General features: G+C 46.1%; 1 protein-coding gene across 1 annotated transcript; it reads left to right on the top strand.

Moving 5' to 3' along the window:
• Positions 1-5178: 5178 nt before the first annotated feature.
• On the top strand, positions 5179-7583 carry LOC122043495. Its single transcript, XM_042604124.1, has 6 exons — positions 5179-5451; positions 5641-5682; positions 5793-6063; positions 6223-6473; positions 6546-6812; positions 7041-7583. The coding sequence occupies exons 1-6, from the start codon at positions 5179-5181 to the stop codon at positions 7581-7583; spliced, it is 1647 nt and encodes a 548-aa protein (XP_042460058.1).
• Positions 7584-15147: the final 7564 nt, after the last annotated feature.

Genomic DNA, 15147 nt, shown 5'->3' with positions numbered 1-15147 from the left:
TCATCTTTATGATTTGAATGAGGATAAGGATAAGCCAGATGATGTGGATTAAGATATGACTTCATTTAGATATGACTTCATCCGAATAAAAGTTGATCAAGATAAGGATATGATCTAACTCTATAAAAAGAGACGAAAGCTCTACGTTCAAGATAACTTTTCTACTACTACTCATACTCTCCGTGCTCGAAGAAAAACGGCAAAGCTCTGCTTGTGAGACTAGGGAAGCGCTAGGAGAAGTGCGTGGCACTCAGGAGCTTCCGGACCGACCAACGACAACCTTTTGGTTTGCTTGTATTTACATTACTATATGCTTATATTTAATTTCCATTTGTGATTGCGTACAAACTGTAAGACGGATTTCTCTGTCTCTGAAAATTTTTGGAAAGAAGGCTACTAGTGAACATGCGCTTCCAGTGATTAGGCCTTGGACGTACTAACCTGTGGGGTTGAGAACTAAGTAAATCTGCAAGTCTTTTTGCTTTATTATTTTATATTTCCGCTTTGCACTAACTCTGATAGAAAGACGAACAAATGATGAAATGCAAAAACAAACGAGTGATTGATATTCACCCCCTCTTTTGATAGCATTGATCCTTCAATTGGTATCAGAGTAGGAGGCTTTGATTAGACTAACTATCAACGGAGCAAGTAGACCACTGATTGAGGGGAAGAAGGGTAAAAAGATAATTTTATTTAATGTCAAATTTTAAATTACATATTACATACTTCAAGTGCAGGGAGAGGGGGCACTATAAAAATAAGTGCCCTGCTTGTAAGATTTGAAGCACATCATCGGTGGCAAAGGAGGAACCGATGCCAAGAGCCCGGAGAAGTAAAGTGCATATAATGTATTTCAAGTGCCAGAGATCCAGATAATACAAGAATTGATGCCCCTAAAAAAAAGACAGAGAAAAAGCGGTTGTGATTCATGTTAAGTGTAATTATAAAAATACCCCTATTCATGATAAGTTAGTATTTTCTTACAATAAATTAGATAATGTGCATTATAGTATTTCTGAAAATTCTATAAAAATATTTAATAATTTACATTTAATAAATAATAATTCAAAATTAATGAAACTTAATAAAAATTCAAAGTTAATTAATTCTAAAAATTCAAATTTAATTAATTCTAAAAAAGTAAATAATTAAAAAAAATTCAAATACGGTTAATTTAATAAATCCAAATTTAAATAACATCCTAATTAATAAATATTTAAATATAAATCTTAAAATTTTAGAAATAAATAATAATATGATTAATTTAAATATTAAGGTAAATTCTAATATAAATCTTTAAAATTTAAAAATAATTAATTAATAAAATGATAAAGTTAATGTAAATCTAAATAAGATTAATTATAAGATGTTTTTTTATTTGACAAAGATAAATCTAATTTGGATAAATTTAATTCAATTAATAATTTAAATGATGAAGATAATTCTAATTTGAATAATTCTACCTTAATTAATTTAAATAGCTCGAAATTAGATAATAAATTAATTAATAAAGATAACCTTAAAAATAAATTGATAAATTCTAATCATAAAAATTTAAATGCTAAAAATAAAAATTCAGACGAAAAAATTCCAAATTTTAACAAATTAAATTTTGATCTTAATAACAATTTTAAAAACTCAAACAGTAATTATATAAATTTTATAAAGTCAAAAGATAAAATTCCAAATAAGATAAAATCTAATTTCAAGAATCCAAATCTGGCAAATTCAAAAATAAATCTGAAAAATTCAAAAATTAATTTAAAAAATATAGAAGATCATTTAATTTTTTTAATAATATTAATTTAGATTTAAATAATAAAAACTCAAAACTAAATCTTAAAATTAGTTATAATAAAATACCCTTTTACTACGAAACAATGAATAATTCTAAAAATCTAAAATTAAATAACAATAATCAAGAAAACAAATCTACAAATTATAACAAGTTAAATCTAAACTTAATCCAAAATACAAAATTATATACCGTTTAATTACGAAACAATGAATTTATAAATTAACTACAAAAACTTTAAATTTAAACAAACAAATTTAAAATTAATTACCTTAATTCAAGAAAATAAATTTACAAATTTTAATAAGTCAAATCTAAATTCCAAATATCTGAAATTAAATTATTATAATTATGAAACTAGTTAATAAAACTTTAATAAAAATCAAAATGTTTGACACATTCCTGGTTCAGACGAAATGTATCAAATCGAGAATTTAATACATTATTAGAAATTGATCTGATGGTGAAGAAGGGGGCCTGACTGTACAGTGGTCAACGACACGTGGAAGTCAAAGTCAAGATGGTCAGCCCAATGGTCTTGCCAAGCGGGGAGGTCACCTCGTCGATCGGTCGCGATAGCGCCCAGCTCGGCGCGAAGACAGCTCGATCGCAGGTCAGATTTCCGATGCTCAGGGGTTCTCGTATAAAAGAGCCGATGCGCCGAGCGGCATGTCCGCTCGGCCAAGCTACCAAACAATTAAGGTTGCATGCCCGTCCGAGTATGCGACCGAGCGGCTCTCCCGCTCGGCCAAGTAACGGACTAGAGAGAAGAGGACAAAATAGACAGCTGGCGATATCCTTCTTGAGACATGCGTCGCCGACAGACGGCATGGTCAACGGCCAGACCGGACAGAAGAGCGTACGGTGGAAGTTTCCACTGTCATGTCGGAAGATATGCTCGGACGGTTGCGGTATGGCGTTAGACACACTTTTTCGACACGTCCATTTTGAGGTATGCTTTGGGAAGCGTGTAAACCTCGACAGGCGTGCACGCGCCCCCCTCCCCCCGGGATCCTATATAAGGGCCCCTATACTTCAACAGAGGTATGCGCTATTTTTCATTGTAGCTACAGTCTCGTTACTCTTCCTCTACTTCATCTCACCATCGCCTGACTTGAGCGTCGGAGGGTCGTCGCCGGGAATCCCTTCCCGGCTCGGCTTTGTTGCAGGTTCACCGGAGGTTTGCGTCATCTTGGAGGCCACCCGGAGACAGCACAGAGCGTCACGTCCCAAGCACCCGTCGACTCGACTCTCGGACAGGATCAAATTGGTGTCGTCTGTGGTAATACACCTGAATCCGAGCCGAGAAGATGGAGGAAGCTGGACATTCACACACTGTGACGCTCTCTCCTGAAGAACTCGATGCGCTCATCCAAGCACGAGCAGCAAAGATAGTGGAGCAGCAACAAAAAGCGCTAGCCGAACGGATGGCGCAGCAGGCGACCTCGGCATCGGGCGGTCGAGCGACCCAAGAAGATCGACCGGAGCAATACTCTACTTGGGCACAGAATAAAGGTCAGACTTGCACACCAGGAGACGCGCCGCCCGCCCCTATTCCGTTCCATCGGGCCCTGTTCCAGACTCCGTCCGAGTTAACTCAAGCCAACCAAGGGTCATCTGATGAAGCCCCCACCCGGGATGTCAAGAAGGGCATGGCACCTCAGACCGAGTCATCTCCCGAGCGGATTAATCGCCAATTTTCCAAAGCAATCTTGCAGGACCCGCTCCCGAGGCACTACGGCCCACTGGCGATCGGGGAGTATAGCGGCGCAACCGACCCAGACGACCATCTTGGTAAGTTCGACAATGTCGCTACTCTCCACCAATACACCGACGGAGTCAAATGCAGGGTCTTCCTCACCACCCTGTCCGGCTCCGCACAACGTTGGTTCCGGAGGATGCCGGGCGGATCAATTCAGAGTTTCAAGGAATTCCGAGTGGTATTCCTCCACCACTTTGCCAGCAGCCGACGCTACCAGAAGACCAGCGTCAGCTTATTTTCCATGAAGCAAGGGCCGAGAGAGAGCCTCCGAGCCTACATCCAACGTTTCAACCAGGCGGCCATGGATATCCCTACGGTCTCATCCGAGACAATGATGCATGCCTTCACTCAGGGCTTAGTCGATGGGGATTTCTTCCGCTCGCTCATCCGAAAGCCGCCCCGCAACTACGACCACATGCTGAAGAAGGCAAACGAATATATCAACGTGGAAGAAGCTCAGGCGACCAGAAGGAAAGAAGCCCCTCTCGAGCCTTTAGCCCCGGCCGAGCGGAGGCCGCCGGCTAGCCATCAACCACCAAGAGGACCCCGCGCTGAGGGAACGCGCCCTCATCAGGAAACGAGGCCACACGTTGTCCAACATGTGGCAGCCGATCAGCCCAAGCAAAAAGGAAAGGTATGGACTCTCATGTTTTGTTCACTTCAACAGTCAGCAACCCACAACACCCGCGATTGTCAAAGTCTCGACCCGATTGCTCACCCAGCGCCGAGAAGCTATCGACGCCGATCACCTTCGCCCGATCGACGCCGTCGACACCAGAGTACCGGGCGGCGGGTGGCTAGGGAGTCCCCCGAACGACAACATCATCATCAGCCGAGGGTCGATCCTCGAGTCTCGAAGGAGCAAATGAGACCCTCCGCTCGGGAGGAAGAAAACAGGAGCAACACTGCTCGGGGCGAGATTAGCATCATTGCTGGTGGATCAACAGGCGGTGACTCAAACTGGGCTAGAAAGTCACATGCTCAGCAGCTAAGGATTCATGCAGTAGGCTGCAGTCAGGAGCGGGCACAGGGCCCTGAGATCAGCTTCAGGCCCAGAGACCTTGAAGGAGTTGAAGTACCGCATGACGACGCACTCATCATCCGTGTGGTAATAGCAAATTATACTATTCACCGCATATTCATTGATACAGGTAGCTCAGTCAACATTTTTTTTAAGAAGGCGTTCGATCAACTGCAAATTGACCGAGCCGAGTTGCTGCCCATGACAACCCCGCTGTACGGATTTACTAGCAATGAGGTTCTATCGGTCGAGCAAACTAGGTTGTCCATCTCGCTAGGAGAGGAGCCGCTGCGGAGGACGCGGACCACAAACTTCATTGTGGTCGATGCCCCCTCCGCCTACAATGTGATACTGGAGCGACCGGCTCTCAATGAGTTTCGGGCGATTGTCTCCACTTTTTGTCAAAAGATCAAGTTCCTCGTGGAGGATAAGGTGGGAGAAGTCCGGGGAGATCAGTTGGCTGCCCGACGATGCTATGTGGAGATGATCTGAGCAGAATCGAGGTCCGCTTGGAAAGCGTCGCGCCTAGAGGTAAGCACCATAAACGAAAAGCCTCCGACTTTAGCTTATGAAGAAAAGGAGGAGGTGCATATCCAGATGAGCCAACTGGAGGCCACCACATTCATTACATTCGACCTGGAGGCGGGCCGAAAGGAAGAGCTGATCAAGTGCTTGCGGCGCAACCACGACGTCTTTGCGTGGTCAACACATGAGCTACAGGGCATCTCGCCTAGCATCGCGCAGCATGAGCTCCATGTCCGGTCGGACGCATGGCTCGTGAAGCGGAGGAAGAGGGACTTCAGTGCCGAGCAGAACGTCATCATCCGAGCAGAAATCGAGAAGCTTCTAGGGGTCGGTCACATACGGGAGGTGCAATTCCTGAGCTGGCTCGCAAATGTGGTGCTAGTCTCCAAACCAGGTAACAAGTGGAGGGTCTACATCGACTTCTGAGATCTGAACAAGGCATGCCCAAAAGAATTTTATCCTCTGCCCCGAATCGACCAAATGGTGGACTCCACCGCTGGGTGTGAGCTAATATGCATGCTGGATGTCTATCAGGGATACCACCAAGTCCCGCTCGCCAGAGGTGATCAGGAGAAGGTAAGCTTCATCACGGCGATGGCACCTACTGCTACAATGTGATGTCGTTCGGACTGAAGAACGTCGGGGCTACCTATCAGCGGCTCATGAACAAGGTGTTCCGGAAGTAGATCGGGCGGAACTTGGAGGTATATGTCGATGACATACTTATTAAATCACTCCGAGCGACCGACCTTTCTGTAGATATAGAGGAGACCTTCCAAACACTGAGGACGTACGGAATCAAGCTGAATCCCCAGAAGTATCAATTCGGAGCGAAGAGTGGTCGCTTTTTGGGCTATATCGTCACCGACCGGGATATAGAGGCGAATCCCAGCAAAGTGAAGGCACTGCAAGACATGCCACCCCCCAGAAATCTGAAGGAAGTACAACGCCTTACCGGTCGGATAACGGCCCTTTCACGATTCATATCCAAAACGGTCGATCGGAGCTTGCCCTTTTTCAAGATTCTACACCGAGCCACTAAGTTCCATTGGGATGAAGAATGTGACCGGGCCTTCGAAGAATTGAAGGTTTATCTAAACTCTTTACCTGTATTAGCTAAGCTGACTATTGGCGAGCCACTCCGCATCTACTTATCCTCGAGCAAACATGTTGTTGGCTCGGCGTTAGTGCGGTCGGACGGCGAAAAACAGCCAGTGTATTTCCTGAACCATATTTTAAAAGATGCTGAATCCCACTACAATGGCCTCGAGAAGCTTGCCTTCCCGTTGATCCTCGCCGCCCGGAGACTCCGGCCCTACTTTCTCGCACACACAATTGTCGTCATGACGAACAGCCCTTTGGGAAGGGTACTTCTTAATCCCGAGGCATCCAGATGATTGATCAAATGGACAACAGAGCTCAGTGAGTTCGACATACAGTACCAACCCCGGACGGCCATTAAAGCTCAATCATTGGCAGACTTCGTCACCAAGGTGCAAACCCCCGAGCCCGGAGCTACTTGGAAGGTGTATGTGGACGGGTCATCCACGCGGCAGGGAAGCGACATCGACATTTTGTTAATCTCACCGCAAGAAGAGCGTATGCATTTGTCCGTGCGGCTGGATTACCGTGCAACTAACAATGAGGCAGAGTATGAGGCCCTAATAGCTGGTTTACGGGCCGCTCGGCACGTAGGAGCCAGTAAGGTTCTAATTTATTCAGACTCACAGTTGGCCGCTCAGCAGCTCTTGAGAGCCTTCGAGATAAACAACGCAAGGCTGAAGCTGTACGCAGAGGCCTTCGAAAAGCTCAAGGCCAACTTCGATGAAGCCAGTCTGCAAAAACTTCCCCGAGCGGATAACCAGGCAGCGGATGAATTGGCCAAACTTGCGAGTTTAATGTCACCAATCGTCATCCAACAACCGATCGAGTAGGTATCCTTAGTGTCTCACATTGACAAGATCGAGGGCCTCGTGTTTCCGAGCGACTGGAGGATGGTCATAGTGGAATTTTTACAGTCCAGAGCTACGTCGTCCGATCGGGAAGAAGCTCAGTTGCTAAGGAAGAGAGCTGGTCGGTTCACCCTCATCGGGGATCAGCTTTACAAAAAGGCTTTTTCCAAACCGCTCCTAAAATGTGTCAGCTCAGAAGATGCGGAGTACATTTTACAGGAAGTGCATCAAGGAGCCTGGGAAGGGCATCCGAACGGTCGCTCGCTGGCAAGAAAGATTCCGCTGGCCGGGTACTTTTGGCCGACCCTCCAGGAAGATGCCGCTCGGACTGTCGTCACCTGCCATTCTCGTCAGAAATATCACAATTTTTCCCATCAGCCAACGGAGGAAATGAAGGTGTCTACAGTATCCTGCCCGTTCGACCAGTGGGACATGGACATCGTGGGACCGTTCCCTATGGTGACCGGACAGCAGAAGTTTTTGCTCGTGGCAGTGGACTATTTCTCCAAATCGATCGAGGCCTAGCCACTGGCAAAAATAACTGAGCAGATGGTCCAGAAGTTCATCTGGCAGCACATAATATATCGGTTCGACATCCCGCGTCGGCTCGTGTCCGACAATGGGCGGCAGTTCGTCGGACGACAACTCCGAGAATGGTGCGAGGGGTATGACATTCAGCAGCACTTCACCTCCGTGGCCTATCCGCAAAGCAACGGGCAGACCGAAGTCGCCAATAGGGAGATCCTTAAGATTCTTCGAGTTTGGCTCGACCATGTCGGAGGCAACTAGGTAGATGAGCTCCCAGGCGTATTATGGGTGATCCGCACTACCCCTAAGGAGGGAACGGGGGTTACGCCTTTCCACCTAGTGTACAAAGGGGAGGCCGTCGTTCCCGTGGAAGTCGGAGTAGAATCTGATCGGGTGTAACAGTACGGCACGAGTAACGCCGAACGGAGGCAGTTGGAGCTGGACTTGATAGACGAGCTACGAGCCAAAGCAACCGCTCGACTAATGGCGTATCGGCCGAGAATGCAGCAGAATTACAACAGGCGAGTGATTCCCAGGGCATTCCAGGTCAGCGACTTTGTATGGAAGAAGGTGAAGATGATCGGTGATGTGAGCAAGCTAGAGACTCCCTGGGTTGGGCCCTTCAAGATCATCAAGAAGCTCCGATCGGGCACCTATTATCTTGAAGAGGAAGACGGACTGCAGCTAGAACGACCATGGAGCGCTAACCATCTCCAGCCAAACCAAGCTAGGTAAAAGGTGCGCCAATATAATCCATTATGTGTATTTCCGTTCTTCAGTACCCTTTGGCTGCAGGAATGAGATCATGAAACACAAGGATATAACAAATTTGCGCCTAATGGCTACGCTCTATCAAATCGTCGAGCGGCGACGTTAAACTCTAGAGTCGAACCGGTGACCCGAAGACCGTCGAGTGGCGACGTTAAACTCTAGAATCGAACCGGCGACTATAAACCCCCTACGCCGAAGACCGTCGAGCGGCGACATTAAACTCTAGAGTCGAACCGGCGAGTAAAATCCCCCCGGCCTGAAGACCGTCGAGCGGCGACGTTAAACTCTAGAGTTGAATCGATGAATATAAACCCCCGGTCTGAATACCGTCGAGCGGCGACGTTAAACTCTAGAGTCGAACCGGCAACTATAAACCCCCGGCCCGAAGACCGTCGAGCGGTGACGTTAAACTCTAGAGTCGAAACGGCGACTATAAACCCCCCGGCCTGAAGACCGTCGGGCGGCGACGTTAAACGACAGAGTCGCGTGGCGACTATAAAGCTCCGCCTTGGCATCACTTCAATCTGACATGGGTCCTATGGAAAAGGGGTAGTCCTGTACCCGCTTGTCAAGCAGCAGCTCGAAGATCAAAGACTAGGCTCTCACGAATTCGACAGCGATCAAGGGAACAGGTAACTCGCTTGGATATACACAGCGATAGAACAAGCAAACAATGAAAAGCCCAAGCAAGTTCATTAATCAAAATAGGCCGAGCGGTCAGAACATGCAGTAAGATAGGTTGAATGGCCAGTACATAACAGCAAGTTCACTCGAGATAACCAAAAATCTCATCAGGGATCGTGGTAAGGAGCTCGGCATGATCCCGGACTGGAATAGTGAAATCCTCCAGGAGATGGCCCTTTGTCTTCAGATAATCAGCCGTGGCGGTGATGGCGAGCTCGAACGCATGGACGAGCCGAGCGCAGGCTTTCTCAACAAATTTCTTCGAGCGGATGTAGTTTTGCTCCATGACAGCGAACCGACTCGGCTCGGCCTCCTGATATTCTTTGAGGGCGGCTTGGGAGGCCTCAAGTGCATCCTGAAAGGTCTTCAAATTGCCCTGGAGAGTGATCACCTCCGCCGAGCGGCCCGCTTTCTCGGTGGTGAGCAGATCAGTTAACTCCTTGACCTTCTGCTCGAGCGCTCGGGCCTCGACATTCTTTGCCTCCAGGTCGGTGACGGCCCTATTCTTTCTGGTGTTGGCCTGCTCGATCTTTTTGTCATAAGTCTTGACCTCAGTCTGGAGCCGATCCACCATAGTCTGCAGGCCAGAGGATTTGTGTTGCTCGGCCTCCAGCAGCCTCTTGGTCTTGTCAAGCTCCGCCTTTAACACGACGTAAGGAGGGCCTTGAGGGGGAGCCCCACCAGAGACTTTGAGCTTTTTGAACTCCTCTTCTAGGAGCGCCAGGCAGTTGCTTATCGCAATGGTTTCCACCCAATACTGCAACCAGATTAGAGGGGAAATGGTCAGGGCCGAACCGAAAGGGAAAGGAGCAGGTTATAATAAAAGTTACCCCGGTGGCCTGTTGTATGTGACTGTTGTCGAGCAGCCTCAGGGGCATCAGAGCCACGCGCACTGGAGCGTCCTCCCAGACTTTCGCGAGGGGTCCCCGGATGGTTATTTAGTGTTCGGGGCTCGCCGGCTGTTCGGTCGCTTGCAGATATTCTTCGGTCGGTAGGTGGAGTAAGGCCTTGATAGTCCTACACCGGTCCGGGGTAGACTGAGCGGACACTGAAGGGGCAGAGGACTGGCTGACCGGATTGGAACGGATGAGAGAACGCCTGATCGTCCATCGAGCAGGAGGAAGTGAGCTGAGGGGCTGAGCAGCGATGGGGTCGGAAGGCCAATTGCCTTGAGATGGGGTCCAGTCGGAAGATAGAGTTTCCACAGTCGCCGGAGCCAATGAGGAGGGTCGTCCATCTGCTCGGACACGTGTACGGCTGAGGTGGCCAAGCGGGTAGGTGTGCCCGTTCGGCGGCGTTTGCGTCTGACCAGCGGAAGTTCGTCATCAGAAGACCCGGCTTCCTCAGGCCGAGTGGCCGGTTGAGTACCTGACGGAGTGGTCTCTCCTGCTGCATCGGTAGTGATGGTTCGAGCAGCAGACACGTCGCCCGTCGTCTGCGCCTCTTCGCTCTCGCCTTCATGAGAGCCGATCGGGGCGATGCCGAGTCTCTCCGCCTCTTGCGCCGCAGCCGCCTCTATCTCGGCAACCTTGCATTTTAGCATGCCGAGCTCCACCGATTTCATCATGGTCGCAGCTGCAAGAAAGAGAAAGGAAATCAATTAGACCCAAAAAAAGGAGAGCAAGTTATTCCTTACCAGGGTCGTTCGAAAGCCGTGTTCGGATCGGGATTAAGCCAAACAGATACAGCATCCCTTCGGGCAGTAGCTTGTGGATGTCCAGCTTCATCCCGGCCAGCAGGTTAGCCACGTGTAGAAAAGTGGGCTCGATCCTATACCTTTTCAGGTCGGGGGGAGGTGGCAGAGCAGTTTGCCATTGGGTTTGGAAAGGTGGCGACTCGGGAAGACTCAAAAAGAAAAAATAGTCTTTCCAGTGCTTGTTGGAGGTAGGCATCTTATTAAAGAAAACCAAGCCGATCCGAGATTGAAACAAGAATGTGTCTATCTCGAACTGCTTGGGATAATAAAAGTAATGAAAAATCTGAGGCTTAAGGGGGATGTTGTGCACTCGGAAGAGCACAACTACGCCACAGAGCAGCCTAAACGAGTTGGGCACAAGCTAGCTGAGCAGAATACGAAAGTAGTTACACACTTCTATGATGAATGGGTGGATGGGAAACCTAAGGCCAGCTACGAATTGGTCGCGAAAGAAGGTAACAGTGCCGACCGGCGGGTCATGGGGTTGATCAGACGGCTCGGCCAGGGTGAGCTTGTGGTCGGCAAGGATATCATAAGCATTAATCAGATTAGAGACATCTCCCGAGTCAAACCGACTCTCCATGGCTTGGTACCAGAGGCCAGGAGAGGGGTCGGAAGAACTGACCATGATCGAAAAATAAAAACACAGAAGGTTCGTCGAAAAGATTGATGGAAAGAGCAGCGAGAGAGGCGACGCCAAGGAAAGCAGAGGGAAGCAGACGCGAAAACAAAAGAGGATCAAAGATCTTACAAAAGGAAACCTAGGAGGAAGGTGGAAGATCGTCGGAGCGCTAGAGGTTGAGGAAGTCGATGAGGCACGCGGAGGCAGCAACGATGGAACAGAAGTCAACACCGATGCTTTATAAACATCGGACTTGATCAACCCTAGCCGTCCGATCTAGGTCACAAGGATCGAAGCTTTCATCCGGCTGTGGAATTCAAACAGTCGCCTGTCCCATCGGAACTGACGCCCTCGCCGTGCGATGACGACGGCGGTGCCACATGGCGACAGGTTAGAGGGCGGCATTTAATGAACTCCATTGTGCAGGCATGGTCGCGTGCTCGACCTTAATGGCAAGGATTTGCATGAATTCCGAGGAGATCCCAAAGACGTCAAAGGCAATCGCCCTCGGGTCGGCAAGGCAATCAGCGACAAGCAAAACTTTTCAAGGCCCAGCGAGTGGTCCACCGAGTGGCTACGGGGCACCCTCATAGTGCCCAAGCGGGAAAGCACTCACATCAGTGGTCGAGCGGCCGATTACATCACCAGACTAATAGTCCAGTTAGTCAGACTTTCAGCCTCCTTCGACTAGACTTGAGGGGAAGGCACGTGATCCGGTGGTGAAGGAGGGGGCCCGACCGTACAGTGGTTAACGACACGTGGAAGTTAAAGTCAAGATGGTCAACCCAATGGTCTTGCCGAGCGGGGAGGTCACCTCGTCGATCGACCGCGATAGCGCCCAAGCCGGCGCGAAGACAGCTCGATCGCAGGTCAGGTTTCCGATGCTCAAGGGTTCTCGTATGAAAGAGCCGATGCGCCGAGCGGCATGTCCGCTCGGCCGAGCTACCAAACAACTAAGGCTGCATGCCCGTCCGAGTATATGACCGAGCGGCTCTGCCGCTCGGCCTAGTAACTGATAAGAGAGAAGAGAACCAAATAGACAGCTGGCGATATCCTTCTCGAGACATGCGTCGTCGACAGACGGCATGGTCGACGGCCGGACCGGACAGAAGAGCGTACGGTGGAAATTTCCACTGTCATGTCGAAAGATATGCTCGGACGGTTGCGGTATGGCGGCAGACACACTTTTCCGACACATCCATTTTGAGGTATGCTTTGGGAAGTGTGTAAGCCTCGATGGGCGTGCACGCCCCCCCCCCGGATCCTATATAAGGACCCCTACACTTCAACGGAGGTATGCGTGATTCTTCACTGTAGCTACAGTCTCGTTACTCTGCCTCTACTTCATCTCGCCATCACCTGACTTGAGCGTCAGAGGGTCGTCGCCGGGAACCCTTTCCCGACTCGGCTTTGTTGCAGGTTCACCGGAGGTCCGCGTCATCTTGGAGGCCACCCGGAGACAGCACAGAGCGCCACGTCCCCAACACCCGTTGACTCGACTCTCGGACAAGATTAGAAATCAATTAAAAATTTATCTGACTTGATTGGCTCGTGCATAATTGCTATGAACATGCATATGCTTAATTAATTTTTCTTAAATCTCATGTCATTCATGCTAGTTTTTTATTAATTGTTCATATTGACGATAGAATTCACACATATTATTAATGATAGCATATGGTATATATAAATATCGATTATGATATACTACGCGACGCTACAGTGCGCGTTGCGTAGTATATCAGATTTCTTTATTTTTTTATTTTGAATTAAAAAATAATTAAAATATATTTTTTAAGATTTTATCTGTAGGGTTCAGGTTTTCTAATTGGGTTATAATTTTTAAGTTATTTTTTAAAAAAGATTTTACCTCTAGGGTTCAGGCTTTCCAATTGGATTATAGTATTTAGTTAAAAGAAAAATTAAAAATGAAATAAATTTAAGTATTTACGGAGTATTGTAATGTATTAAGGAGATATCTTAAATAATTAGGGATTTATATAAAGAAATATTATTTTTTTTAAAATTCAAAATTTCTTTATTTTTTAAATTTTTTTAAATTTTGAATTAAAAAAAATAATTAAAATATTTCTTTAAGATTTTATTTCTAGGATTCAGGTTTCTCAATTGGGTTATAATTTATAAGCTAATTTTTTTTTAAGATTTTACCTCTAGGGTTCAAGTTTCTCAATTGGGTTATAGTGTTTAGTTAAAAGAAAAAAATAAAAATAAAATAAATTTAAGTATTTACGGAGTATTGTAATGTGTTTAGGGGATATATTTATATATTAATATTTTATATAAGGAAATGCTGAATTTTTTAAATTTAAAATCTTAAAAATAATAATTAAAAAAAAAGAATGTTGATATCCTGCGCGATGCGCACAGTCGTGCACTGCATCGTCGCGCGGCATATCACAACTCATATAAATACAATTACAAGTGAAAATAGAAAAATACATAAATTAGGAAAGCAATAAGTATTTCCTAATAATAATTATTCTCTAATAACTAGGAAACAAATAACTATTTTTTAATAATAATTATTTCCTAATAACTAATAAATAAATAACTATTTAGTTATAGTAATTATTTCCTAATACACCCTCTCAAGATAGTATCCCAGAAATGACATCAATCTTGTTACAAATAGTAAACAGTCGTCGAGAAAGCGACTTGGTAAGTGCATCAGCCAATTGATCCTCAGCAGAAATATGAGTAACTCGCAGTTCGGAGGCCCAAATTATCAGTGAAAAACACAGCAAACGTGGTAACCGGAAGAAACAGATTTGTCAAAAGTGACGTAATCCATTAGATCTCAGATGGCGCAGAGGCAATGACACGATATTCAGCCTCAGTCGAAGAGCACACAACCGTGCGTTGTTTAGAAGATGAATCAGGAGTATTTGTGAGAGATAGCCGGCGAGTAATGTCGTTAGCGGCAACCATTGTAGATGGCGGCCGATGGGTATTCTTTTAGAGCAAAATCCACCAGTGCGATCAACGAAATGATGATTTGTTGAACTTTGCCTTTGATGAAAGAAGACAACAACTAGAAGAAGACGAGGTGTTGTTGTTTGAAGGATGAAATCTAACTTATCATCGGAATAAGAGTAGCAGAGAGAGAAGGCTACATTTTAGTGGCTGCATATGCTGGATCAGATGTAGAAAATCTGCTATTGAACAAAACTTGGAAGAAAAAAACTTACTATTTAGCCTATCAGAAGATGGCTAAAACAATACTCATGAAGGAAAGATCGCTATAATGCGACTGCTGCTTAAAAAAAACAAACAAAGGAGAGGAGGAAGAGAAAGATTAAATTTGATGTCTTTAAACTTAAAAAGATAATAATATTGCTCTTGCTATGAAAAAAAAACAAGAAGAGAAAGAGAAAAGAGAAGGGATTGAACCTTGCTATTAATGGACCTTTTGAAAGAAGAAAATAAAATTATTATACGGTGGAAAAGAGGAAGTCAGAAAAGAGATTTTTTTAGGACAAAAAAACATAAGAAAGGAAAATAGGGGAGAAAGAAGATTCTAAGAATGCTAAAGAGATCACAGAAGTGGTCGGACAGAAAGAACTTTTTTTTTACGGCGATAAGGTCGATGGTGGGCTGCCTTTGGACGACGACACCTTCTCTGGCCGCAACAATAGGTGTACAGTAAAAAAGACGCGACAGCGGCGAATCCCATTGGCGTTAGTGGCAGAGAAAGGAGAAGAAAGCTAAGGTTTTTTTTTAACCATGAGAAAAGAAAATGCGGAAGAGAGGAGAAAAAGAAAGAAAAA

Source organism: Zingiber officinale, chromosome 1B, assembly GCF_018446385.1.
Source record: "Zingiber officinale cultivar Zhangliang chromosome 1B, Zo_v1.1, whole genome shotgun sequence".
Taxonomy (NCBI): domain Eukaryota; kingdom Viridiplantae; phylum Streptophyta; class Magnoliopsida; order Zingiberales; family Zingiberaceae; genus Zingiber; species Zingiber officinale.
Note: the sequence above shows the minus strand (reverse complement) of the source record. Positions and strands in the feature narration are given on the sequence as shown.

Excerpts from the sequence above, each read along its gene's own strand:
- LOC122043495 (XM_042604124.1), top strand. The coding sequence starts at position 5,179 with ATGAGCCAACTGGAGGCCACCACATTCATTACATTCGACCTGGAGGCG. Across the intron at positions 6,064-6,222 it reads GGAAGTACAACGCCTTACCG|CTAAGCTGACTATTGGCGAG; the intron begins GTCGGATAACGG and ends TACCTGTATTAG. Across the intron at positions 6,813-7,040 it reads GGCACGTAGGAGCCAGTAAG|GTATCCTTAGTGTCTCACAT; the intron begins GTTCTAATTTAT and ends CCGATCGAGTAG.